The sequence below is a fragment of the Leptosomus discolor genome, chromosome 2, assembly GCF_034619465.1.
Source record: "Leptosomus discolor isolate bLepDis1 chromosome 2, bLepDis1.hap2, whole genome shotgun sequence".
In the NCBI taxonomy this organism is placed as follows: domain Eukaryota; kingdom Metazoa; phylum Chordata; class Aves; order Leptosomiformes; family Leptosomidae; genus Leptosomus; species Leptosomus discolor.
The window spans coordinates 2,437,792-2,464,985 of NC_141392.1; the positions used below are offsets into that span (position 1 = coordinate 2,437,792).

Sequence of the window (27,194 nt, forward strand, 5' to 3'; positions counted from 1 at the left end):
TCTTAAAGTTAAAAAAAAGGAAAAGATGATGACAGGATTTGTGTGTCAGAATTTACAGTGTCAAAAATTGAGAGCAAATTATCCAAGGGTCAGACCCATTCTCCGTTGCTGGAGAATGAGAGCCCAGGAGATGAGTTCCATGGGTAGAAATAAGATCATTGCAAATTCCTTGGGAAAAGAGGAATGAAAAACGCTCAGAAACAGAGGCAGGAGGGAGATGGCGACAGGGAATTTCAGGAACCTCTCCTGAACATAAGGCTCCAATATCTTCCACAATGATGGAAAAATGTGCCATAAACCTGGCCCTTCTCTCCCACTCGTTGCCATTCGCTTTCTGACACGCAGCAACGGATTGAGATTCTGGTCCTTGAAGTCACCTTGGCCCCACAGAGCAAAGCAGAGGAAGACGGTTTGTCTTTGACATTGCAGTGAACCCCCCCTGCACCGGCAGCCCCCTCCTATCCTGCAGGAGGTCAGAGAAGGGAAAAGCATGGCCACATTCAGGGACACAGCAGGGGAAGTCCACTCCTGGCTGACGGAGCCCTGTCACCGCAGGGGCTACCTCTGCTTATTCATTTTATGAACGTACCACATCCCATCTTAAAAGCCGTTCCTGTTTGGCCTGCTCCTCCCGCTGGATGGCTGTTCCAGAGCCTGACCGCCCTCATGTTCTCATTTCCAGCCTGAATTTATTCACGAGCAGCTTTGTACCCAGTTGAACTTGTGCCAACATTGTCCTTTAGCTTAAATGTCTCTTTTCCCTCCCTGCTGCTTGACCCCCTGATGTTTTTACAGACAGCAATCACACCACCTCTCAGCCTTTGCTTTGCTAGGCTAGACAAGCTGAGCACTCTGCGCCTCCTCTTGTAACACAGACTCTCACTTTCCCTGATCTACTCTAAAAACCTTTTCTGCATGATCCCACTTCTGGAGTTCAACATCCCAGCCCTGCATAGGATGCAGTAGCACTTCTCCACCTTGTCTGGAAGTAGTTTAGGTTTTACCTAGGAGGAAGGTGAAGCATTTGCCCCTTCTCACACCTGCATCTTACCAGGAGCTCCCTGAAGTCAACTCACTCACCCACATTGTTCCTCCACTGATGAGCTCCCAGCCTGTAGCAGATTCCTCTGATAGCACTCTCCGCATGCATGACCTTGCATTTGTACCACTGCATTTCATCCCACCTGAATCATTGAAGTAGTTTTCCATTTTTCAGGTCTTCCTCATGGTATCCTGATCCTTCGCTGAGGTGGCATTGCCTCCCAGCCTGGTGTCAGCTGCACAAAATTCCAGCAGCACAATCCTAACAGGGGATTCTGATCTGGCTGGCTGGTATCAGTCATAGGGAAGATGCCTGCCCACTCTGGAAAAGCCAGAGTAAGTTTTGGGTAGTACATTTAAACGTGGATTTATTCAATTTTCCTTGCTTGATAACCATTACTGATGAGGGGTTTCCAGAGCAAATAATCACATTGCAAAGATAAAGCCGGCATTTGCCAGACAAGCACATCAGCGAACTGAAATTCATGGCTATGCTGTTCACCAGTCAAGCACACACAGGTTCAGATATCCTGGCGTTAAGCGAGCATGGATGGACAAAGCAAATCCATTATCCAACCTAAATGAGGAGCCCTGGAAGCTTTTTGTCCTGTATTGTCCTTATCACGAGGATCCCTTTCTGGGCTGAAACACCCGCAGTTCTAAAGAGAGTAACAACTGCAACCTTCAGCAGCTACGGAGGACAGCTGGAGCCATCTAAGCCAGGAGGGAGACTGTCTTTCTCTTCCTCTCACGCAATCAGCTGCCCATCCTCATTAGATGCCAAGAGCAGCAGCCTACAGCTTCCCAGAGAAGCCAAATTGGTGCTGTCATGAATTACTGTAAGTGCTTGTTCCACACTCTTCCGTAATGTCTTTCATTAGGGGCTGATCAGAAAGCAATATGTATTTTATTAGCATATGTTCTGCGGTCTAAGAAGAACAGACCTAATCGTCGCTCTGTCAGGGAGACAGTCAAGTAAAAGCCTTAACTGAGGCACAGCAGGACTGGCAACTTCATGAGCCACGGGCTTACTCGCAGCATCGCACAGCTGCACCTCCTGAGGAGGGGGAGCCCAGGAGCTGGAGTAGAAAAGGGGCGAACTAGCACCTGAATTTGGTGATGGGTCGGAAGGGAGGGAGAGCCACGCGCTCCCCAGACTGTGCAAGGAGCCTCTGCTGGTGCCACCGTGGTTGGTACTGAGCCAGGCAGGTTACGTCTAGCTATGCTTGTTATCTCTCTCCTCCTGTCTCGCAGCCATATCTTCGATCCTGAAGGCACAGGCAGTCCTTCTGTTCAGACTGGAAGCTCTGCACTGCTGCTGCAAGATCCTACCTGTACTTGACTGTGCGCTGCAGAGCCTGAAATCGCCTCCCTGTCTGCAGCACGGGCATAAGCTGAGTCAGGGACAACATCCCTCACGCTGCTCCACAGCCCCCTCCTGCAGACAGCAATGGTTCCAGTCTCTTTTGAGCCTCACATCTGAGAGTCGGTACTGCATTACTGGATCCAGCTTTATACCCATCCCCAATCTCAGTGAGCATAGTCTCGTCTTCCACCCGTTTCCTTGCACGGGACACGACTGCCTGCAGGCAGACCCACGTACGTGTCTATGTACCGTGCTGTCAGCACGGCTGGCTCCAAAAAGAAAAAGCAATCTGGCTCTGCACAGCCCAAGTTTGCCCAGCTGCAGTTCGGTGGAGCTCTGAGCCATTTTGTCCGTAATACGGTTGTCACTCACCAAGGGAGACACGTTCCACCAACAGGAGTTGCCATCTCCCACCCTGCTTTTCCTTGGGTTATCTACACACCCTGGCAGAGCCCTCTCTTAGGGCACCTTTACCCTGAAAAACAATGATTAATAAAGGATGGGGCTATTGCTTACTGGAGCAGAAATAGCCTTTCTGTGGGACTCTGGACTTCCCAGGCTGGCGTATGGAATGAAGGTACAGAGGCAAGTACCAGTCCAGAGCACATAGGCCACCTCTGACTCGACTGCACTTGCAGTCCTGTCTCCAGTGAAGAAGAGGCAGGCAGCACAGCGCACACCGAGGTGGCCATAAAACCCTTCACGTTGCTCCACGCCGCCTGCACTGGCAGCATGACTGCCTGCGTGTCATTTCTCTCTGAAACACAGTCAAAACATCTATCTAGTGCCTACTCCTGCCTGTTTGTCACTAGCTATGGGAGAGACTACATCTCCCTTCCAAACCCTCCTGCCTTCACACACCCTCTGCTCTTGTCTCCAACATGTTCTAGGAAGTGAGAACCAGGAAAAAAAAAAACAAAACACCACAAAACCAAGAACAAAACCAAAAAAGAAAACAGAACTGAAAGTAAGAAGAGGTGGAAAATTGGAGAGTGAACATGGAAGGGGGAGAAGGTGCACAAAGAAAAGGCTCTGAAGCAGTAGGGGGAACATAGGCTGACTACTGAAAACAAAAGATGAGCAGAGTAAGCTGCATCACAGCCTATCGACAGGGACTCTCAGAAAGACTCAATAACTCGCATGTACCCCCTGAAGCCACCGATGGAGTGAGGATAAGAGATGCACACAAAGGACTCACTTTTATCTCTGATACCTGGCAAGCATTTTTCCTCCTGTGCTCAGCTTTGTAAAACACAAGCCAACAGCCTGCTGGATACGAACAAGCACAATGGTGTGAAAACAACATCTCAAGCCTGCAAGGCTGATATGAGGGGCATATTGGTTGGGGGAATGTGATTATCTCTCCTCTCACATTCTCCTTACCCTGAATGAGCACTGAACAGTGGTGTTAGGAGCTAGAGATAGACGAGATTTCGCTACTAGATGTGGTTTAAGATGATATGACCTTTTCCAGTGAGATTATTTGTACTGTTCTTCTCGGACACTACCTATTCAAAACAGAGATGAGTGGGAAAACTGTTCCTAATTATTCCCTTGTACTAGACAAGCTAAACAATATCCTGCTTTCTCTCTCGCACAGTCAAGTACTTGAATAGCATTAGGAGCAGTACTTATGAAAAGTGACTGTTAAGACAGAATCTCTGCTGCAAGGCACCTTATGAATGGCAAGCAAACTTGTAAAACTTTCAGGTACCCTGTTTTGGGCAGGTTACCTTCCTTTGGATAATCAGAGAAGAGAAATGGTACCATGAGACTGAGACGTAACTAACCTGCCACGGCTCATACTACCAATTTTCCCAACTAACAGATTACAGACAATCTGTGCACCAGGGATAACCAGCTCAGGGAAACCATGAATCATACTGAAGAGCTATTTGTGAATGCAAAAAGACAGAAATAGTCAGATTAATTCATTAGTTAGGCATCGTTTTCTAAGCTCCCGTGGACAAAGGGAAGTCTCAATAGTGGCATTGGAAGGCGCTGGGCAGAGCTAAGGGGGAAACCTCATCCCACGGCTCCCAGCCGTTTCCACTGGACTCCCTGACCCATCACTGCTGGGCAGGCCTGCGCGGAGCTTCCCTGGCCAGCCTTGTAGAAATCACTCTGATCCTCACGCTGACAGGGCTAACAACCACCGTGGCCAGGCAGGCACCTCCACCTGCAGTGGGCAACGGCCGGGAGGAAACTCCCTTCCTCTGCGCTGGGGGGGGGGCTCTGCTGTTGTCAACTTAGCCAGGAAAGAATATATACGTGAAACGTGGAGAAAGCGCCTTGTTTCCCACCCCCACCAAACACCCAGCTGTCCTGGAGTCTCCCCTTGCCGCACAGGTAGAGAGGATCTTGTTCTAGCAGCTGGTCTCATTGACGGATCATCCCCTGTGACAGACTGCTAGGGATGAAAAGAGATGGCTCAGTGTGCTGTCAGCTGCAGTGACTGATGTTGTGTCCCATTTTCAGGCAGCAGAGAGCAAGCTGAGGCAGGATCCTGCCCTCTCCACTCCCAAAAGCCTGTGGCAAAGTTGCTGCTTTCCCCCCAGGTCCCACATCGTAATCTCATTAAGCTTCAAGCACAGCTTGTCCATCAAATGCTATTGATCAGCCAGCTCTCCTTCCACCGATGTGTGGCTGCCCCTCAATCCCATCGCACGTTCCAAACCCGTCCTCCTCTCCCAGCCTAAAAAGGCAGCGTCACTTCTCCCTTCTTTTGCTCTCCCTGGCTTTGCATCACGACGGCTGTTCGCACTGCCCGCCAAGCGCACCTCCCGTTGACACGCCGGCTTCTTTCTCCATCCTTTTCCACCCCCCTGAGGGCTCAGTTCTGCGCAGCATCAGGTACCCCACTAGCGCAACTGAAGGCAATTCACTTGAGACCACAAATGCAATTTGCCTAGTCTCACTGCCTGATCGAAAAGATGAAATTAAAAAAATAAATAAATAAAAAAAGAAGAGAGCATCAGTGAGGGAGATGGGAGAGCTAGAGCTGAAAAAACCCACCACCTTTTCCTGCTGCAGAGGGTGGTTCAGCAGGTAGGTGGAATTACGTCGATTTGATGCTGTCCCATAGGACAGCAGCCTGGGATGAGACATCAAACCGGCTGCCAAGGTAGGCAAAAAAGACAACAGGACTAAGGAAGCTTTCTGGCAGATGTGACTTATAAGCCATCCTACGACAGAAGGTCTGCTTCCAGAGTCAGTCCCCGGCAAACGCTGTGAGGCCAAGCCACTGCAGTCCCCAGTCCTAACACCAGTGAGACAGGACCAGCGCCGCCCATACCAAGTGAAATGATGAACAGTAAAGGGATGTGCCACTCGTCACACCCCACAAGTGTTTTGATCCATGCAGCACCTCGCACACAGCCAGGATCACCATTTGCTGCTTCAGGGGAAGTCACCTCCGGTTCCTCCCTGCAGCCGGCTGAGACTGCAGTGCTCTAGCAGGGAAGGAAGGAAAAGGGACCTGCACATCCCTGTTCCATGTGTGCCCCACACTGGGACATCAAACTGGGCTGTCCAGTTAAGCAGCCACTCAGCAGGAAGATTTCTCAATGGATGTGGCACGACAAGCCCTTTCCCTTTGTCCAGGCAACACCAGGCCAGTGCATCACAGGTCACTTTTTATCCAGGGCAGGATGGGTCCCTCCCCACTTCACAAGCCACAGCTCCATCCTTCAAGCTTTTCAACTTCTAGTATGAAAAGGACTTAGGAGGACAACCCTGACAGCTTTTAGCTAAGCTGTCCTAAAACCTCACCATATCACCTCCTCAGCTCCCGCAGTGTCTGCCAGCTGAAAACCCCACTGCAGCACTAGCCGGGGGATGCACAGGATGGGGCCGTTGGGGGTATGGTGCCCCAGACAGCCTCAGGACGAGGGTCTACGGATCCAGGCCTGTCAGCCTTGGTGATGGCAGCATGGCCCGGACAGCATGTAATCCCCCGGAGCCAACAAAACCGTAGCCCCTTTGTTTGCAAAGGGAATTCGGCCACCCCTGCCTGCCTTGTGCAGAGCTGCTTTCTTTCCTAGCCTTGAGCATCCCCCCCTTCCCCAGCCCTGAGGTGCAGCCCTCAGGCAACCCCCTGAGCTGCCCAGTTTCCCAGGAAGCTCTGCCTGAAGCCAGTTACACCTGCAGAAGAAAAGGGATTTTGTTCACCTCCCAGAGCACGGGACTGGGCTGCTGCCAGGGCCACCACCCACTCGAGTACATCACCTTTCTGCGTTTGCAGCCTTTCCTAACCTGGAACCCAATAAACAAACGGGTTTATAATATTTAGAGGCAGAGAAAGCATTACTGCATGTGCCTGTCTTGGATTTATACTCTTCTCCAGATACTGGCTACTGCTGAAGGTGGGAGGAGACAATCTTTTGGCTTGGATGTTCTCACTCCTGATGAGTCCAGGGCTGGATTAGCTTGCTCTGGAGGTTTGCCCTACCCTGGCTGCCCAAATTAGCTGTTTATTTTAAAACATATACATAAAAGCAGCATTGCATTGGAAGATGCATTCGGCTTCACCAGGCTGGTTCCTCACGGGCCGAGGGCCACGCGCACGGGTTCACCAAGCCAGGGTGGTGCGTGAACGGGGGAAGCACCGGGGTGTGAGTTAACGGTGTTCTCAACTAAACGTTTACGTAAAAGACTACGGGCTGGTGCACTGCTCCCTCATCCTCCCTTTGGAGTAACACCAGCCCCACTCGGGGCGTGAAGAGAGCGAGAGACGCCCCCGCGCTGGTCTGTGCACCCTCGGAGGGGCGCCTGGCGCCGTGCGCTAACGAAGCCCGTGACAGACAGCAGCTGACAGGCGCCGCTGAAGCGGGCTTAGGGGAGAGCGAAAGAACAACTCGGAGGCAGAAAGGAAGCGATACCGCTCCGCAGCCCGCGGGCCTCGGCGCAAAACCTCTCCCGCTGCGTGGCGATGGCCATCGGCGGCCTTAACCTTCCGCTGTAATCGCAATCGTTAAATTCCTGCTAACGCCCCTGTCCTGTGTCTGTCCAAACAGCTCTGTTATCTGTCACCTCCCCACACGGTGAGCCCGGCTCCCCACTGCCACAGCCCTCATTAATGCTGCTCTGGCTGGCTGATGAGGCAAAGTGGCAGCCGGCTCCCGGAGCCCAGATGAGTTTTGTAGACAGCAGGGGATGTTTATCCAACGTGGAGGGGATGAAAGTACAAACAAAGGGAGACCGTACAATTACTCAGGCATTGCACAGGGCCAGTCTCATTAAAGACAGTCTCCCTGACAGGAATTAATCTGAAGTGACAATGACAGTGAGCTAATTTAGCAAATGGGTCTGGGGCTTGGCCCGGTGCAAATTCCAGGCGTCTGTCTGGCAGGTAGAGCTACGCCTGCTCTAAGGAGGGGAAAGGCAGGAATGTGTTAAGCTGGCCCTGTTCTGGCCCGAGCCCTGGTATCAGAAGGTACAGAGGAGACGGCAGCCTCAGGTCTCCTTGAGGGGCATGATGAAGATTAAACTTCCCTACTTCACCAATACCTTCTCCTTCCCCTTTCTCTTGCAGCCTCGGGTCACAGATGGGTTCCAGCTCATTAAGTGCACAGTAATTCTGCCACTATCCCCTGTAACCACCAGCCCAACTCAGATCTTTCCTCCAGGATGCAACCTGCTTGCAATATTAGATGCCTTTTCATTCCTCTTTAATGTTAGAGCAGAGCTCTGGGAGGGGATAAAATACACAGAGAGAAACAAGCAACTTAAAAGGCTTTTTATTTTTTAAGCAAAGATCTGGTTTGGGGAGGCTGCTTTGAATCCCCAAGCAATGAAAAACATTTTCAGCTGGAGTGCAGCGCCTCTGTGCCTTTTTTTTTGCTACAAGAACACATGGAAGAAAAAAAAAGCTGACCCAACAAACAGTCCAAAAGCCTCATGGCATCTGCCCGCAATCAAACCACCCAAGGCTGTGAACTCACTAAGTTCACTGGGTAAGGCGAAGTAAGGTGGTCAGCGTTCGGATCATTCGCCTTGGAGCAAGAAAGGAAAAGCATCCCAAGCCATCAGGACAGATGACTGCGAGGCCCCTGCCCTTCCTCAGTGGGGATGTTTTCCCCTCTGAATTGGCACTCCACACAACGTCCCTGCCTAAGCCCATCTGACGGGAAAGAACAGCCTCTTTGCAGAGACATACAACAGAGGCTTTAGAAGAAGCTTGCTCCACGCTGCTATCGTATGTGCTTTGCCTGGGTCAGTGGCTCCAAGCTGTCAGGCTGTTCATTTGGTTTTAATCGAAAGTTAATTCTTATTCTACTGGAACCGGTACGTCTGCTGTGCCACTCAGCCTGCTCCGCAGTGCGGGGAGCAACCAGCTCCTGTGGAAAGGCACCTGCCCGTCTTGCTGGGAGCCCCCACGCATCGCTCAGGAACCCAAATTCCCCCAGACCTCTTACAATCCCCCCCCCCAGGAATGCCCAGCCAGCCCTCAGAAGCTGTTGGACAGGAAGAGTTGGAGGACCCACAGCACCACCCACCTAGCAAGCAGCACTGGTACTCTCACCCAGCCCCATCTCCAGCAGCTGCAGCAAGCACATTTAATTCAAGGGTTCCCAGGGGTCTTGCAAAGCATCCTGCTACTTGGGGATCTTCACATTACCTAAGCCAAGAGCTCCTCAAGCAAACTGGGGAGAGCGAAATGAAAACCAGCAGACCGTTTTACAATCCGTGGGCATCCCAGCTGGTTGCCCTTTGGATTCCAGCTCAGCAAGAGTTAATCAACCCTCTCCCCCAGACAGCCCCTCACCACCCCGAGACCGCAGGCTGCTGCTGCCACATTCATTCATCCTTAAGATGCTGAAGGAGCATCTGCCCTGACCGCTGAGGCTGGGGAGCTCCCAGGGCTGGAGGAGAAGGTGGGCTGGCTGGCCAAGCTTTCATCAGCTTGATGCTGGTGATAAATCAGTCGCGTCTGGCCACGCAGAAGGCCCATTTTATCTGAGGAGAATATTCCACTCAAATCCTAGCTCTCCAGGAGGATTTTTTGCGCCACCACAGCTCGTGCCTGGAAGCTGGTGCACAGGCAAACAACAGCTCCTCATTCAGGCGGTCAAATCCCCTTTCTTAAGAGCTCTCCAGTCAGCAACACTTTTAAGCCTTTGAGCTTTTCACAGTTATATTCAGTAATGTCACTACGTTCTGCGGTCCAACCATGGAACAGCAGGACACAAAGCTGAGCCCACGTGCCCCAGCGAGGAGAAGAAAGCGCGACAAAGCAGCAAAGCCCGCGGGACGTGAAGGAGGGTGATGGCACAAGGGAAACGGCGAAAGGTCAGGAGGCGTCACGAGGCTGCTTGGGGAAAAGACCAGGAAGGCAGGACAGGAGCAGAGAGGCAGCTCTGGGAAGCAGCAGGTTGGAGATGAGAGGGGATGTGATGCTCTGGGACGAGGAAGTGGAAAGGGCTGAGGGAGACCTCAGTATGGCACATGGAGGCAGAGGCCTCACTGCGGAACGCAAGTGTCTCTTTATCAGAGGAGGGCCAGGAGGAGGCAATGCCGTGACAGCCTTTTCCAGAGTGTTTCCTGCTTGTGCTTGATAGAAGTGGGGGGAAAAAAACCTCCCCTGCTTACTCCTCTCTCTGCCTTTCCTTATTCAGACCCAGGCCACCACGATGGCACCTGTAGCCACTTATACCCTTACGTGAGCCTGGGCTACAGCAAGGCCACGGTATAACACTCCTCTAAACCACATCACTCAATAGTCACAACGATGTGGTGATGCTGCAGGAGAAACATTAACAGCAATAACCGATGGGGTGTGAACAAAACCAGGGGGGTTAAATTTGCACAGGCACTCAGCTTCCTTCCTGTCATCACTTAGAGCAGAAAGGTGATTTTCCCTTTTCTTGATCCCTTTCAGCAGGAGCTCAACGAAGAACAGATCCAAGATTACCTCTAGGCACTGTGCAAAAGCAAAAACCACCTCGACATCACTGAAGAAGGATAAAAATCACAAATTAGTTCATTGACTTGCAGCGCTGATAACAGCAAAACTCAGCTAAGAGGGAAGGGGTGCTGTAACAAACTGCTTTCATTATTAGAGGCTCCCCCGTGCCCTGTATTATGATGAAGCACTGACAATGTGCTCCACGCGGTTTGAGTAACAAACAAAGGCTGTCCCGCCCCAGAGAGCTCACAGTCAAACGGAGACATAAAACCGGAGCCTACTGTGCAGAACTAGAGGAAAGAGGCACTTGGATCTTCTTAATTATTTTGTTTTCTATACACAGTAACCAAATTTTTCCTTACAAAATGCGTTTGCTTCCAAGCTACGACTGAATGGCAAGAACCACTGATTTTAAGCGTCCCCATTTTAAAAAAATTTTGAATGCAGGCACTTTACTGAGCGTGGATGAAAGCACCTGGCAAGCCTGCTAGGTTAATGTGCTCTTTCAAAACATCAGACTCTTTTCCCCTAACCTTCTACAACCAGTGAGCTCTTCAGATTTCCCTCAGTCCCCCCGCCCCACGCCGGTATGATTTCTCTTCAGACTCAGAAACCTTGAAACCCACTTCTCTTCCCCTGCAGAGTTTATATAGCCCAAATAGCTTCTTTGCTGTGACAGTATGAAAACCATTCTGCAACACAAATAACCAATGACTTTTTCCCGCAGTTCCTGCATGGAGAGCTCTTCAGCTTATTCCCTTTATTTCATACGAGTGAGGAGGATGGAATTCCACTTGCTTGAGTCTTTGGCCTACAAAATCTACAATACCTACTAATGACTGTAGGGTTTTGTTCCCATGCAAACCCCATTCAAAACGCTGAGAACGAACAGTCTGACGGGAGGCTGCAGGGCTTTGAAAGCCCTCGATTGTACCCAACACCAGACATCAAAATGAACACCGAGCTGTGCACTTGGCCTGTCTCTTCCATTTGGTGGGAAAGGTGCGAGACCGTCAGGACTTGGCAATTTCATCACCTTCAGTTCTTAATCGGCAAAAAAGACATCGAGATGTAACTGCCTCCTGAGAGGGCCTCCTCCCAAGGGCACACGCTGAGGCTCCAGCAGAGCCAACCTTACCTGCCGGACTTCCAGGCGGTACTTGAGGATGGGATCCACAGCATCAGGCTCCTTCTGTGTCCACTGCAAGACGTAAGAGTAATTCTTGGATTGCTTCTGGCTCAAGGTGGGGTTGGGAGTGTCATAGTAAAACTCCGGGCTGTAAGCTTTTGCTGGAGGGGGAAGGAAAAAAAAAAAAAAGGGAGAGGAAAGTAAAAGAGTGGGATCAAGGGGAGCATAAACTACAAAGAGATGCGGTGAGAGTGGAACAGCTCTGCTCATCCACTTGCCCGTGACATGACAGAGACCTTCACTGTTGTAGCTGGTGTTGCACTCATGTGCCATCATTTTCTGGGAATCGCTACTGCTTTCTCTGCCTAAACTACCAGGGTTGTTAACAGCCCTGCAACACCAGCGGGGCATGACCAACACCAGAGAAGTGGGAACAACTTCAGTTCTCCAGCTGGAACCAGCTCTAATCTTTTCTCTCTCGCTTTGTAGTTTAGATTGAGGTAACAGCTTTAAACTGCCATTTCTCCTGTTTCATCTGCTGCTTTGCAGAGTCTCCTGCTAACAAACCCTGAGGAAAGAGCATTTGGCCAGTAGGTCACAGGAATAGTGTTATTTATCACACAGGGACCACGGCATTAAAAAGGAGACCTTGCTCCTTCTGCACCTCCCCTGCCTTGGCAACCCAGTGCTCCAGCCTCTTTGTAACACGACAGTCAACGCGGCAGCAAAGGGGATGCTGACCTCAGCCTGGGTAAAAAACAGCAGGAGCTTTTGCAGGGGTGGAGATGTCTTTTCTAAAGCCAAGTCTCCCCTCAAAAACAGAGGGCAGCAGGAGCAAGAGAAACACGGGAGAAACAACATACCAGAGAGGAACTGGGTAGTTCAGAGAAGGGATTTCCCATCATTTCCCCAGCTGCTGCTGTCCTGAACCACCACCCAGCAGGATTTGAAGGCCACTGCCACGCAGCCCAGCAGCTGGTGGACTAATGCACAGGGCCCCGAAGTTACTCAAGGTCTTACCCACAACTGGTTTTGCCCTATTTGAAATTACCTTCATCTCACCCTGGGCCAGGCAGGAGCTGGACCCAACCCAAAACTCTCCTTTCTGGCTTCAGGTCCAATCTGGACCTGCACAGACCAGAAAGATGCCTGGGCAGCAAGGGGTTCTGGAGAGCAGAACAGGCATAAACGCCGTCTTCCCAGCTGGTGCTGCACCCTTCCACTTGAATCACAGGCCCTGCCATTCTGTGTGGTTATAATTAGCCTCGAAAGGATTCAATGTTTATTTTTTATGAACTCGGATGGATAATATTGATGTTTATTTCCAAGTCTTTTTTTTCTTATTATTTTTATTGACTTGGATTTTTGCACAAGCAAGAAGTTCAGCACCACCTCAGAGACTAATTGCTGCTTATTCAACTTGTATTGACTGTGGAAGTCAAGCTTCATAATGATTCCAAAATAAAATCAGAACTGATGATAATCATCGTCTTGCATGATATTAATTCCTTATTAATTGACTCCAAGATGGAAAACGGAAGTTAAAAAAAGCGCCTTCTAATAGATGTGTAGCCCATCGAGATAACTCTGGAACTTCCTTTCTGGGAGCTTTTACTATTGCTGGGAAGCTTTGTCTTTTGCTTACCGCTGATGGGAAGAGCTAAAGATCATTCACTCCGTCTCTCAGGGCTTTTCTGTGCGTGTGACTAGTGGGAGTGCAGGTGGTGAGCAGTCACTTGCTCAAGGGACTGGCTTGGATGTCTCGCTATCCTTCCAAAACATCTCAGAAAGCTAATCTCCCATCCATAGAAGAAACTCATCCCATCCTGGGCAGATTTATGTGCTCTGTTTCCAGTACATCTGAACACCTCACAGTCACAAATGAGTCACTGCCTCCCTGTCAGATAGGAAGGTTTATGGTCCTTCTTTCACGGAGAAGAAACAGAAACCAAGAGATCATGCCATCTCCCCCGCTCACACGGGAAGGCTGTGGCTGATGGGAATTAAAACTCCAGTGGTCCTGAGTCCAAGCGCAGCAGTCTAGCCACTGGATTATTTTTCAGGTTGCTCTACAGGCTCAGAAGGTCTAATTGATTTGTAACTGTCCAGGACACAGGCGGAGATGTCTGGAGCTGAAAAGCCACCATCAGATATCAACGCCTTGGAAACAGAGAAGGGATGCAGGAAAATAAATGCTTGCTGCTTTCCCGATGAGCACTCTCTAGGGATGAACGCTGCTTTCTGCTGAGGGGATCTTATCTGGTGAGGCGCAGCACGGCGCACCAGACAGCAACATGGTTTTGTTAACTGCTTCCAGCAAGAAATTCAGATCAAGGAAGCATTCCCAGGCTTGCTAGGGACGCAGCTCACTGTGGTGGCCCATAGCGGGATATGGTTTGCCATCACTTCGTTAGTGACGTGAGAATTGTAAGCGTATGAAGAAAGGGCAGAGAAGGACAAAGCTCTCAAGCAAAATCCACTGCCAGCCAAATTCCAGGAAATCCCAAGGGGTCAGACCAAGGTCCTGAAAAGGGGCCCAAACCGTAGAAGTGGTTTGGGCTTCCCCATTTCTGAGAGCACCTCAGAATTACAGCACACCTGAGCTTTTCCAAACCCTGGGAAAGGTCTGCTTCAAAACCAGGTCTCTCTGGATGTTATTTATTCTCATTTGTTCAGCCCTGACTTGAAAAATATTATAAATTGGCCCTGGACTGAAAACCCAGTATTTTGGCTGAATTTACTGCTTAGTAAGGCAACTTCATCAGAGAGCTTTTCTAGAAACTGGTGCCCAAGTCGATTCTGGGGTCATGGGAAAAGCAGATTTAATGATCAGCTGGAGAGGCTAGGTCAGATGTGTGGGTTTAGATGCTATAACCACTGCCATCCCTCTTTGCAGTTGCAGGGGCTGGAGAGGAGTCCCAGTACAGTGCCTGCTGGATTCACCGAAAACTGTGAGCAGCAAATCCACTAAGTACTAGTACCCATTCCCAGCTCACGTCTGTCCTAGCAGGCATCACGAGACGCAGAGAGGAGACATAGGGAAGGTACAGGAATACGTAACACAGGTTTTGTTTGGTTTTAAAGGAGAAATGAGATGGTTTGGAGCCTGTTGGGGGGATGTAGAGTGCCTTTTGCTCCTCCTTGGTCAATACTTATCTACAATACAAGTTGTTCAAGATTGAAAGCTGATGGCAGCCTTGAGTTTAAGACCTATATCTTTCAGGCAAGTGGTCAAACGCTGCTAAAACGTACCAGTGGCTGGCACTCACTGCCCCAGGTCCATCCCAGACTTGAAGGACTGCCTGAAGGGTGGAGGCAGATCTCCCTGTTGGCTTACAGAAAGTTACCCGTTCTGAACGCAGCGCCGGGCACAGGCGAGGCAGCAGAGGTTGCCTGTACTGGCACCAGTCCACAAGGAGCAAGCTTCCCACCTCCACGACCCCACCCAACAGCTCCCTCCAACGTGCCCTCTGCGGCTTACCAGACACCTGGAAGAGGCAGGTGGAGACCCCCACGTCGTTGGAAATGCTGCACTCGTAGCTACCGCTGGTCTCCCGGCTGACGCCGTCCACCTTCAGCTCCGAGTAGTCCTGCTGCTCCGCCAGGGGCTGCGCCAGAAGGGTCCCGTTGAAGCGCCAGACGGAGGTGGCCACCTTCATGGGGCTGCCCTTCAGCATGGTGCAGCGCAGGGCGACGCTGCGCCCCATGCCCTGGCGCACGTCCTGGAAGGCCGGCTCCACCACGGGGGGGACTGGAAACCCAACACAGCAACAGACGGGGATGCCATCAGCGAGCGGCCACCTCGCTCAGCCCAGTCACCCCTGAGAAGACGGGCACTCATGATTTCCAAGGGGATATTTATTTTCTAGCCAGCCTTCATCAAACCAAAAGCAGCAATAGCTGTCTGACATCCTCTTCTGACTGGGACGGGGCCACCTTCTACCTCCCTCCCATTTATTTTGCAGGGGCTGCCTTTAGGAAGTAGTGATTCCCGCAGGGAGACGCTGCTTGGAGGAGCTACCAAGCCCTACTCTTTCACGTGAGAAGTGCAACTCCAGCATCACAGCTTGGATTCGACCCTCAGACCCTAATCGGGATGACCATAGTCCTCACTCTCAGCATCAGCTGCGCTCCACAAGCAGGCAGGTATGCTCCCAGGCAGTTACATTCAGGTTCTTCTGGTCAACGTCCGACAGGCTTATCGGGGACACCATGTTCGGGTGTAGGGATATGAACTGGCTGTCCCCACGGAGCACGGACCTGAAGGGGTGTTAGACAGCCTCTCCCAAATGCATCAATACAACCCATCAGGGGCTGGTTACAGGGACTCTGGGTTCTATTTTTATCTCTGGCAACAATTCCCCGATGCTGGGAGGTGAGTCATGTTTCTCTACGTCAGCTTCTCTGCCAGTAATGTGAGGATGGTGAAGTGTGGCCACCTCCTTAGGAAAGCGAGGCTACAAAGTTTTGTTCTTTATCTCTTGTAAAAATTTACAGGAACCTTACAATTTGGGCATGGTTGAGGCAGAGCAAGGAGAAAGTCTGGCTTGGTATTGCTTGGGTTATCCCTTATTGAGTGCAATGGCAGAGGACTTCAGTCTCCACAGCCATCTGGTGGACATGTTTCACTGGCAAAGAACTCTTAATTAAAACACCACAGCATAGGAATAATCAGAAGTATCCTCCCTCTAAAACGAGAAAAGCTTCCTGAACACAAAACAGCTGTTAGCCCGAATGTAAAAGAGAACAGATTCACAGCAGCTCCACCACAACCACAACTTTCCTTCTCCACATTCAAAGCGCCTGCTCTTCCACAGACAACATCTATGCACCCCAGGTCTACAGAGCCCCTGCCTCCTCTAGAGCTCCCAAGCACAGCCAGGCCCCCCCCCCCCCAAAAAAAAACCCTGCAACACGCAGCATCTGCAGCACCACAGACACAGCTCCACACCAGGAGCCCCAGCCATCCTGCTGCCCCGAACACAGCCATGCCTGCAGGGCTGGAGCACACCAGTTTCTCCCCTCCCATAGCCTGACCCCAGCAAGACCTGCCTACAGCTCTGTAACGCTAGCAGCGCCTCCATCTTCACCTCAGACGAAAGCGGTGCGTGCGCCACCCCTAGATCTGCACGCACGGTGTCCCCTCTCCCAGGGACACAAAAGCCTCCCTGGGTACGCAGCAAACAAGCACGCCCTCCCCTCGGCAGCCCTTGTTTTGACAGCGCCTGATTGTTTTCTAGGTTCCCATTCTCAACTCAGCCCCTGGGCCCTTTGCTGCACTGAAGTGGATTAAAGGGAGCCCTTGGCTGAGCTCACGTTGCCATGCTGAGCGGCATGGTCAGCTCATCACACGCGGCTTGGCTCGCAACGTGCCTCTGCGGGTGCTCCAAGCGCTGGCTTGCCTTTGGCTCGCACGTCTCTCCCACCTGACGGTGAGAATAATGTGAGAAGTTGTTTGATCGGACCGAAGTGCCAGGAACGTGTCGTCTCCATCCCTAGCTGCTATCCCGTTTCTTGGGCCACATCTGCTCCTTAATGGAAGCTGGTGGGGTCTCGCATTATAATCAAGGCCAGCTGGTGATGTAGGGAGAAAAAAAAAAAAAAAAAAGCAGCGAAAAGAGAAAGGAAGGCTTAAAAAAAAGTGGCACAGCAGCTCCAGATGTACTCAAAGCAATCTATCTCATGAAGAGGAGAGAGAGAGGGGTGGGAGAGCAGCTTCCCTCACTGCACTGAGCAGTGCCTGTGTACGGAGCTGGGGCAGAGGAAGAGGAAAAAGTCTGAAATTGGACAAAGTGCCCCCCTGCAAGGAAGGTGCCCCCCTGGGCCTTACTGAGGGAGCGTCTGGGGCTGGTAAAGGGTCACAGAGGAGCAGGGCTGGGACACTCCAGGTGCCTCCTTAGGTCACAGGAACAACAAAGCGTCCTTGGCACCTTCTTCAGCTGGGAAATGGGATTTACTCAATTTGCACTGGGGCAGGCTCTGCACCTACGTTATCACCTTGCGAAGGAAATGCCTGAAAGTGCCTATTCAGTAAAAATTGATTATATTTTCTTCTCTTGTCTCTGGCACCAGGAAACATCCAACGAGCATTAACTCTGCAGGTAGTCCTGGAGCCCCTGGGTTTTCTGGATAGAGCGCTGAAGCAGGTCATCCTATCACGGCAAAGGATGCAGAGCTACACCAAGGGGCCGCTGTTCCTGAAGGCTGCCAGCGGATATGAAAGCAAAGAAAGGTCAACAGCAATTACAGAACATCAGCTCTGGCCTCCAACGCCTACTGGGGAGCCCACACAAAAGGGAGACCCACCACCAAGGCAGGGATTCAGTCCACAAATCCCGGCAGACGACCACACGGCCTTTTCTCATCCCTGGCTTAAACACAAAAGGAAGCTTGTTTAAACGGCAGAGACCTCCAACATGACACCTGCACAGACACTTTTAGGGAGCTGCAGGAAACGATAATGATTTCCCAGGTGCCTCTAATACCCACAGGGAAGCAGCATCCCTGCTGGCTGTAAGGGAGCAGTATCTGGCTATTCTGGCTCACTAAGCTCTCGTGGCACTCTTTGGGGAGCTTAGGTATCAACCCCAGTTTTTAACCCAGGTCCAAAAGCAAGTCCTTGTCCAGAGGCCCCTCAAACACCTTTCTGTATCTCCCCTGAACTCCAGTACATGCAGCTGAAGTGCTCTTTTTAAGCAGCAGCCACGTTGCAGGCAGCAGGTTGCTACGCTTCAAGGAGGTAAAATACCTCTCTGCGTCTACAGGGCTTTGGGATCCCCTGGTGAGAAACACAGCAAACAAATATAGATGATTACTGTTTTCTCTCAGCATACAGCTGAACTCTAGAAGAGCTAGCTGACAGGAGTGACGAAAGGGATATCACCGTTCCAGGCAACGTTGAGGGAGCAAGGCTCCTCTAGCAACCTTGGGAAGACGTGGCTGCTGTGAAACACAAGGCAGGGCAGCCTGCCTTTGCAGCAGAATTAGCTCCTTAGGAGCAAATCAAATTTGCCAAACCCAGGCAACCTACTCCAGCGTGCCACGCACCCTAAAGCAAAGCTGGGCCGTAGGCAGCTTCCTTGCTGCGAGCCAGAGCAGATGCCCTGCACTGAAGAGTTGCTAAGCCAGCACAGCGTTCACAATGAAGAAGGGCAAGAGCAAGAGAAGCACAGCAGAGAAATGTCAAGTGTCAAGGGGTGTTGCTTTGTACCCCAATAACCTCTTATTTTCTTGGTTTCACTGGAAATAAGCAGGACTGAAGTGTTCGTCCTGCTAGACGAGTGAGAAGTGCACTGACTGTTGAGCTGTGGTCAAGTGTGTATTTGGTTTAAGTCTGTTTTTATTTTAGCCTTGAGGAAGGGAGGAGTGTTCTTCCTTACAAGAGCCAAAGGGCTTTCAGGAGAGACCAGTCTCCCTGCACTGTTACTGTGCTGTCCTGCTTGGGCACAACTCAAGAAGGGGTACTTCGTGATCCCTACAATGCTCTCCGGTTGCTGCAGGTTCCCATCAAACTCAGATGCCTGGAGATGCCACAGATCCTTCTTTCACCAACGATGAGATCAGAGCATCCCAGGATGGCAGTGATACACTATGGAAAGTTTTTCACTTGTGGGGTAAACACAGAAAAAAAAAAAAATTCAGTGAAAATCCTTTTTTTCCACTTTAAAAAATGGGGATGTTGTCATGAGGCTGCCCAACCTGACATGGACGCAACACAAAGAAAGGCTCATAATGGAGTCTGATGTACAGAAATCCGTGACGAGCTTAAACTCAAACCAGTATCTGCAGAACAGGGGAACACCGAGTGAACAGACCTTGCATTAAGAGCTCAGGCAAGAACTGAGAAGGTCGAAAATCTGAGACACCACAGCGCAGCACTGCTACGCAAGATGCAACGGCCGCTCTCCCACCGTCGCCTGAGGACTGTGACTAGCATATCCTGGTCAATTCTTAAATGCTGACTTGTTTCGAAAGGGCTGTCAGAACCGAGGAGCTCATTCATAACCTGCTCCCTGACTCACAGGCAGCCCTTGCCCCCCTGCAGCCACCCTGACCAGTGGCTGACAACAGCCGCCGCTGTAGGTGGTCAGCAGCCCGCGTTGTACCCTTGGTCTATGCAGCTGCCATGGGCTGCTCTCTTTTTTTCTGTAGGGATTTACTTCCCACAACGCTTCCTCTGCTGCAAAGAGCACCGTGGCACAGAGAGAGGCACAAGCACAAAGACTGCTCGCCCAAGGTCACACGAGCCAAGCAGCACAGGAGTCCTGTACCCTGACCCACAATTCAGCCCTTAGCCCAGGCTTCCTCCCCTGGGAAAAACACCCTCTACCTTCCCAAGTCAGTCATCATTCGCTTTTTTATTTAAATCTAGAAAGTGCAACACAGAAGTGATGAAAATAGCAAGCCTTGCTAGGTTAGAAAGCAGCTTTATTTTCAGCAGCTCTCATCCTACACTGCGGAATGAATTCCCTCCAAGCTTAACCGTGCAATCACAGCGCCAGTGAGCCTCCTGCTTGGAGTCTTCGCCTTGTCCCATGTACGAGAGCTAACAACTGACCACTCGTTTGCTGGATCAACATTGCAAAGGACACACAGACAACCTGGGATGAAAGACTGCACGTTGTGGTTAGTTACAATGATGAGCTGCGTTTTGTTTTCCGAAGCGTCTGACAATACACCAGGCAGAAACTTCTCTCTCTGGAAAGCAAACCAGCACAAGCTGCTGGTTGGGCCTTACAAGACCTATACGACCCCATCCAGCATCCATTTAAATTCTGATAGGTACCCTTCTGCAGTCCTACTGGCTGCAGTCTTCCCGAGTCTCCCCTAGGCAGCCAAAGCAATCCCAGAAATGGGTGCCTTCCTTATCCAGCCCCTCGTCCCGTCATCAAGACGTCACAGCCATCAAAGATACTGCACCCCTGCTTTCACAGCAGGTAGAAAACTCCATGGTTTCAGCTCCAGGGAAAGGCCAGAGCTCTTTGCTGCAGCAAGCGTGAAGCTCTTTTATTGTCACAAGGCTGGGAAATCACAGCTGAGCAATTCTGTTCCCCGCAGCAGCACCCACCCCCCGAGAACACACGTTAGGCACCAGCAGTTTTCCATGTGGAGACAAATATTCAACTCATATTTACAGGCCCAGTCTCATCGGCTTGTTTCTGAGAGATGATATAACTGAGTAGTTAGAAGAGGGGAGATAGATGAAGCCTTGCTCAACCTATTTCAGCTAAAAGCCAGAATCTCTTTCTTTCATCTTCTATGCCTTTTGCCGTTGCATTTCAGTCTCCCCGTGTGCAGAGAGATAAAATGTGTATTTTTTGCAAAGTGCTTGAAAGCCAAGTTGCAATTATTGTTATTTCAAACAAAACAAATTTGTTTGAGAACATTTTCTGCTAGACAAGTGGATGCAGGGACTGGAGAAGCAAGGCTCGGAACAGAGAAGGCTCAGTTCTGTGCTAGTCGACTGTTTTTAGAAGAAGAGCAAATGAAATGTATTCACTACCAGCTTTTCTGCTTTCCTCTTCTCTGAACTTTCCAAGCCAATTAGCTCAACCAGTCTTCACCTTGTTCTAATAAAGAGGGATTTACTAAAGGATTTCCTCTTCTGCATGATGAGCTGTGCTGATTAATACATGAGACCCTTAGAGCTCACTTTACAGAGTGCTTTGAAGAAAGTCCATCCTGGCTGGGAATTTCCAGACCTTCTGCCTCACAGATATGCCTCCTCAAAAAAGATCTGTCCCAGACATGCTGGAACTCCACTCAGCTTCACCGCCCAATTAATTCATGCTAACAAGACACTACAAAGACAAGTATTCTCCTGCAGTGTAAAGCCACCTCATTCCCATGCCTCACTTACCTTCAAGTGCCTGGTTTCAAAACAGTATGCTTCCCTAATTGAAAAAGATAAGTGGGAAAAGATGGTGTATGTACAGAAGGCACATACACATTTGTATGTGAAATGCATGCTGATAATCCTCCCCCGCCCACATACCACCCAATTAGCAAAGTTATGCACAGGAGAAATACAGAGGGCAAGAGAGTGGGCATTTCTGAGCTGATACCTTCAATTACTGCCAAACCAATGGCATAACCCAAATCTAGATTTATTTATTTTTTTGGGCCACAGACTGACACGAAAATATTGCCTCTAACTCACAGCCAGTTTTGCTAGTTATAGCGTGGTGAAGCAGGGTGATGGCTAGGGTGAATCCGGGATTCTCCTGCCCACCCACGTACCCACAAGAGGGGACCCCTCCCATGTGTAGCATTGTTAGACCACCAACCTCTTCGCTCAGGTTCTGCTTCTGTCTTCTAGAAGATAACAAGATGTCAGCTCACACCCATGCATCTGCTATTACACGCTTCTGTTTAACAAATTGGGCTGGCAGTGACATGCCGCTCCCAATAGCATATAAATAGTTTAGATCCAAACATTCACTAACTGTCAGCCAATGATACACTTTCCCCAAAAGCATCCCGTATGCATTAACTTTTGGCAGAGAACCAGTTATCTTACTACTCAATAATTCATAACTGAGCTACTCAGCTGGGTAGTTCTGGGAATAAAGCAACTCATTGCCAGTGCAAACTAAGGAAAATAAAAAATAAAAATCAACCCACAAAAAAGAGCCAGATGAGATTCTTATTCCAAAACAGAGAATCCACATCTTTCCTCTTTTGAGTTTATCACTAATTTTTCTTACCATCTAACCCAGCTCCCTGGCTGCAGTTTAAGCCTACTGCAAGTCTTCCCCATAGGTGGCTTTAGGTACTAGCAATCAACTTTGCCCTAACCCCAGTAGCCCCCAACCTCAACAAATACTAGAAGGAAAGTCCTCCTCTCCTCTCCCAAAGTCCTTGACAAGATTATGTTGATGTTTTATGTGCGTGTGTGTATGTATACACATCTTTACAATTCCCCTTTCTCTCCTTCCTCTGTTCTTCAGGTGGCCAGAGGCACAGCTTTAGTTCCTATTTAGATTTTGTTTTCTTCGGGCAGAAACACTGTCCTAGAGTTTTAAACAGTCATATGCAAAAGGTTTGGGAAAGGAGAAAATAAAAGAGAAACCTGAATCTACAGCTCTGACTCTCCTCATGTGCCTGGCACAGCCAAGCAGGGCACAGGGGCCTATAATGGGGCGGAGATCAACAGGTACCGTTTGCAACTTCGCAAGCAGAAACAGAACCGCTTGGCCCATCACAGCAGAAGGCATTCCCTATGCTTCCATCCCCAGTGTAAAGAAGGGAAAATAGAAGGAAAACCGCCATTCAGTGGTGTTCATCATCCTAGGATAGGCCCTCTACATTGCTGAGAAGGATTTGGAACAACTGAGGAAGGACTGATCATCCCCCCAGGTTTGACAGCAAACCTGGATCTAGCTAGAACAGGACTTTGAAGCCCAAATTTATCCCATCCAACTTCAGGCTCTTCATTGAGGCACCCAAGTTAGGAATGTTACCTCCCTCCAAAACCACTGAGTGAGGGGGACATCTCCAGAGGATGATTCAGATGGTGGGAATGCCCAGCTGGCATTACCTCCCTCCATCCTGTGCCTGGACAGGGAGACTAAGGTGATCTCTGCTAGGTGGGATGAATGCAGACCAAAGTGAATGCTTGTGTGACACCTGCACAGAAGTGGCCAGTGCCATGAACATTCAGTGCCTTGTTTCATGAGTTAATCAAGAAGTTGAGTCACAACATGCATCTGAAACTCGGGCAGCATGTCCTGCTTTTGGACAGGAGACACCTCCTGTGCTCAAGCTATCGCAGGCCACAACGGAGTCACCCCAGGAAGGAAAACAGACAGCAGCCTGCATCTTCCCTGTAGCCAATACAGCGATAAATCTTTGGAGAGCATCCAGTTAGCGCCACTGCTAGGGCTCAGGCGCAGAGTACGCAGCTGCTGCCTACAAGGAGTTTCCCCCAGTCTCCTATGGAGGATCTCACCCACAACCAGAGGAACTACCAGGCAGAGGCGACCGCTGACTTCAAGCAGCAATCCAACAGCAACAGGCTCCATCACTAGCTGCCTGAGCAGTTCAATCGCCTCCATATGTTGAGAATGTTTCAGTAAAAGACCTGAAAGTTATGAACAGGGAGGCTGCAGGAGAACTGCCATCCTGTCAAAAAGGGAGCAGAGGCCCTGCTTTAGAAATGCAGCGAATTGTCAGGGCCACAGGTGGTCAGAGCCTTCTGCTCACAGATGGGCCACAGCATTACCTCACCTTCTGTTTTCAGTTTGAAAGCTAAATTGGGAGCACTAGAGGATCCCTCCACAGCTGCTTTCCAAACAGGCAGGCAGAGCAAGAGGCAGCATAGCCAAAAAGCAGGAACGCTGATCAAAAAAAATCAGACCTGCTTTAATTATGGGGTGGTGGGATCAGAGTTGGGAAGGGGAGAGATCCAAGCCAGAAGGAGCTTGGTAGGGGAAGGAGGGCCATCGAAGCCAATTAAGATAATCAAATATTAACCAGCACTCCTTAATAGGTTTACTTTGAATTCTTTGCCTGTACTAGTAAGCCAAAAGGCCGCACGGGGCAAAGATAGCCCAGGAAGAGTTAACACAGTGGTTCTCCATTTATCTAGGAGTGGAAAGAGGACAAACTTCCACATATAAACCAGGCTCTTCCTCAGCCTCTCTTTCAGGCCTTGTAGGGAATTTGGGCCACGTTGGAAGAACTCGGCATAGAGCAACATCTCCATCGCTTCTCTATCTGTGGCCTCAGAGTTCTGCTGCCAATCGCTTCACACCCTGCTGCAGTAACTGTCACCATTACACCATTTTTCCATCCTTCACCCTTGATTGATCTTGATTCACCTGAGGAAGATGATGACAATGAAAATGTAACCATTCAGAAAGAGGCTGAAAAGATGCTCACACTAAAAGATTTATAGCAAACATTTGGTCTCACAGATGAAGCAGCTGAGGTCAACAGATAGTGAAGTAATTTTTCCCATAAAAATTAATGTAACAAGGGGGGTGGTGCATACAGGAACTTAAGAAATGCATGGAATTTAAAAGCACAGGATCACCACATAGCATAGAGAAAAGAGAGGCAAGAACCTTTCTCACTGTAAGCATTTTTGCTGTCGCTCTCTGGATGGTTACCTCTTCATCATTGTCATCATCATCTTCAGATGAATCAAGGTAGATCAAATCAATCATGGGTGAAGGATGGAAAAATGAGGATAGGTTCAGGCAGTCCATAAGACGCGATGGCTGAGGTCTTTCAGAATAGTGACCGGCTCCAAAGAGCCAGCTGCCAAATAGCCACTGTCTCTGCCATCTGAAAGTCCTATCTTCCCCCTCCATCCTTCACACTGTTATCCTGCAGGCATTTAAAATGTGCGGATTTCCTAAGTGCCTGTGTCCAACTCCTCCTCGATTAATTATGAAGAAGAACGCTTGATCTCTCCTATCAGCAACTGTCACAGCTTTTCATGAACGCATCTCCAGCAGACTGCTGGTTACAGAGACTCATCTCCCTGCACATTATTCACAAAACCACCTGTGGAGACAGCAGAGGATTTGGCAGTCCCGTTTCTTCAGGCCCGGATGATACTGCTCGTTTCAGAGAAGGGCATGGACTCGCGCTATGGAGGACTCGCTCCCCCGCTGGAAACCTCACGCCTTCTCCCCACGCTGCCCCCGTGTTTCCCGAGAAGCAGCAGCACACCAGCCTGGCTGCTGAAGCAGATGCAGCCCTGCAGCTCTCATCCTTCCCTGCGTTAGGGAAAGCGCTGTCACTTCTGACAGCCGCAGGTGTTGTGGGCTCCCAGAAATCCCTCTCCAGGGCCCAGGGTCTCCTCTGCAGCAGAGGGCACAGGAAAGAGGCCCACGACAGAACTGGCAATCATTCAAGGACAGCAGCCTGCTCCTTCGACCTCCCCATCTGGCTATCAGCTCTGTCCCATCTCCTCTGGACTTGGACCAGGAGAGGGAAATTTATTAAGTCCCACTCACTGGATAAATCTGCTCTGACATTCGATTTTCCCGGTTGCTTCTGTGGCTGACCTCAAACAGGGCCAGCCCTACAGGAACTATTTGGAGGAGCAGCATCCCTGTAAGGCGGGCACACGCTTATCTCACACAGACAAACGTTTTCATCACGTTGACTGAGGACTTAGGCTGCAGCAAAGGTGATGTGCAGGACAAGCGGGAAGTACACAGTCCCGATGCCTAGATTTTGATCTAACAGATAAATACCTGAAGCTCATTTCATAAAGTTTCGGTTGTTCATATTCCCGACCCTTCCACAAAAAGTAAGGCCATTACCTTCACCCATTGGATCAAGATCTGAAAGTGGATCCTGGCCTGCGTCAACACATCAGCAATTATCAGCCTGAAGAGCTGTGGCAGCACACGCTGTAACGTGGCATCCTGCTCCTTCCAGCCTCTCCACGATACATAGCAACACCTCCTAGAATCAGATACCCCAGGTGAAAAGGACATTTTAAACAAGTTTCAGCAATGTTTGCTAAGTTGTCTCACTGTGGCGGGCAGAGGGAAGATCTAATTCTGCATACAGCTCTGGAAAGAACCTGCGTAGACATAATTCTGGGAATATCTGTGGCTAAATCTGTGATAAAAGCCAGAGATGATGGAAGAACAGGCTTCTCTATGTCCTGTTTGTAAGACTCTAGCCGGATCTGTGTATCCTGATCTGAATTCATCAGTGCAAAAATGACAGAATAACAAACAACAGATCATAAAAACCTCAAAAATGCCACAGAAAGTAGGAAAAGATGAGAGAAAACTTCATCTAGCCAGGACTTTCAGGGAAAGTTTGTGACAGCATCCTGCAAACACCAGAGGAGATAAAATTCTTCTGTACCCTCCATGCATATATTGCCTGTGAGAGTACACACATGAACCGATCGGGTCAATGTAAGCAGAAGAAACCTCAGAACAAACAGCAATAAACCTTTTTATTCCTTGCTGACTCCAGAAGAAAACTCATGGAAGATGAATGTGGGATGCAACTTTACAAGTAAAAAAATGAACGATGATTAATATAGTTTTATGGGTCCTTGGCAGACAAACTGGGTAGCGTTTGAGAAAGCAACAAGAAAAGTAACTCTCTTGTCATAACATCCTCAGGCACTGGAGAGATCCTGGCTTGCTTCCACACAACAGACCAATTGAAGATGTAATACTATTCAAATGCAGCCCACATTAAGCAGATTAAAAACACATTAACTAAACGGGCTCAAAAAGAAATTTTAAACGGGTGCCCACACCACTGAGGTCTCTCCAGTGAGAGGGAAGAGCTTCTCTAAGAAGACCTCTCTAGCGAGATCCCATGTGAACCTCTTAAACTGATCCTATTTCACACCTTCACCGGGGTCAAAGATCCAGCCAGCAGGTTGGCATAGCGAAAGCACATCAGTTCTGAAGTCTCCTGTTCAGACTGCGTAGCCAATATCATACAAAACCACCTCCAGCGTCTGAATGACCTCACATCCATCTGCAGCTGGGGTGACTGGGCGCAGACTTTGGCACAGCTCTGGGATGTGGCTTGTGCTTTGCTTCCTTCCCTCCCACGCAAAAGCAGCATCCTCAAGTGCCTATGTCAGGATAAGATACCAACATCCGCAGAGGACACAGAATATGCAGCAGCAAATAACATACTAGAGAGATGCCGCACACAGGACAACCTGGTTTGCTTGATGGAATGGGCTTATGGTAACTGCATTCCATTTATCTTGCATAATGTAAAGGTCTGGAAAGAAAACCGTTGAGGAAAGA

General features: G+C 49.8%; 1 protein-coding gene across 1 annotated transcript in view; it reads right to left on the reverse strand.

Moving 5' to 3' along the window:
* MDGA1 (MAM domain containing glycosylphosphatidylinositol anchor 1) overlaps positions 1-27,194 on the reverse strand; it is a 143,304-nt gene that overhangs the window by 35,284 nt on the left and 80,826 nt on the right. Inside the window, exons 9-10 of the mRNA XM_086460540.1 lie at positions 14,924-15,193; positions 11,452-11,603 (exon numbers count right to left, since the gene is read on the reverse strand). Coding sequence (XP_086316666.1) covers positions 11,452-11,603; positions 14,924-15,193 — 422 coding nt within the window. The remainder of the gene's footprint in view (positions 1-11,451; positions 11,604-14,923; positions 15,194-27,194) is intronic.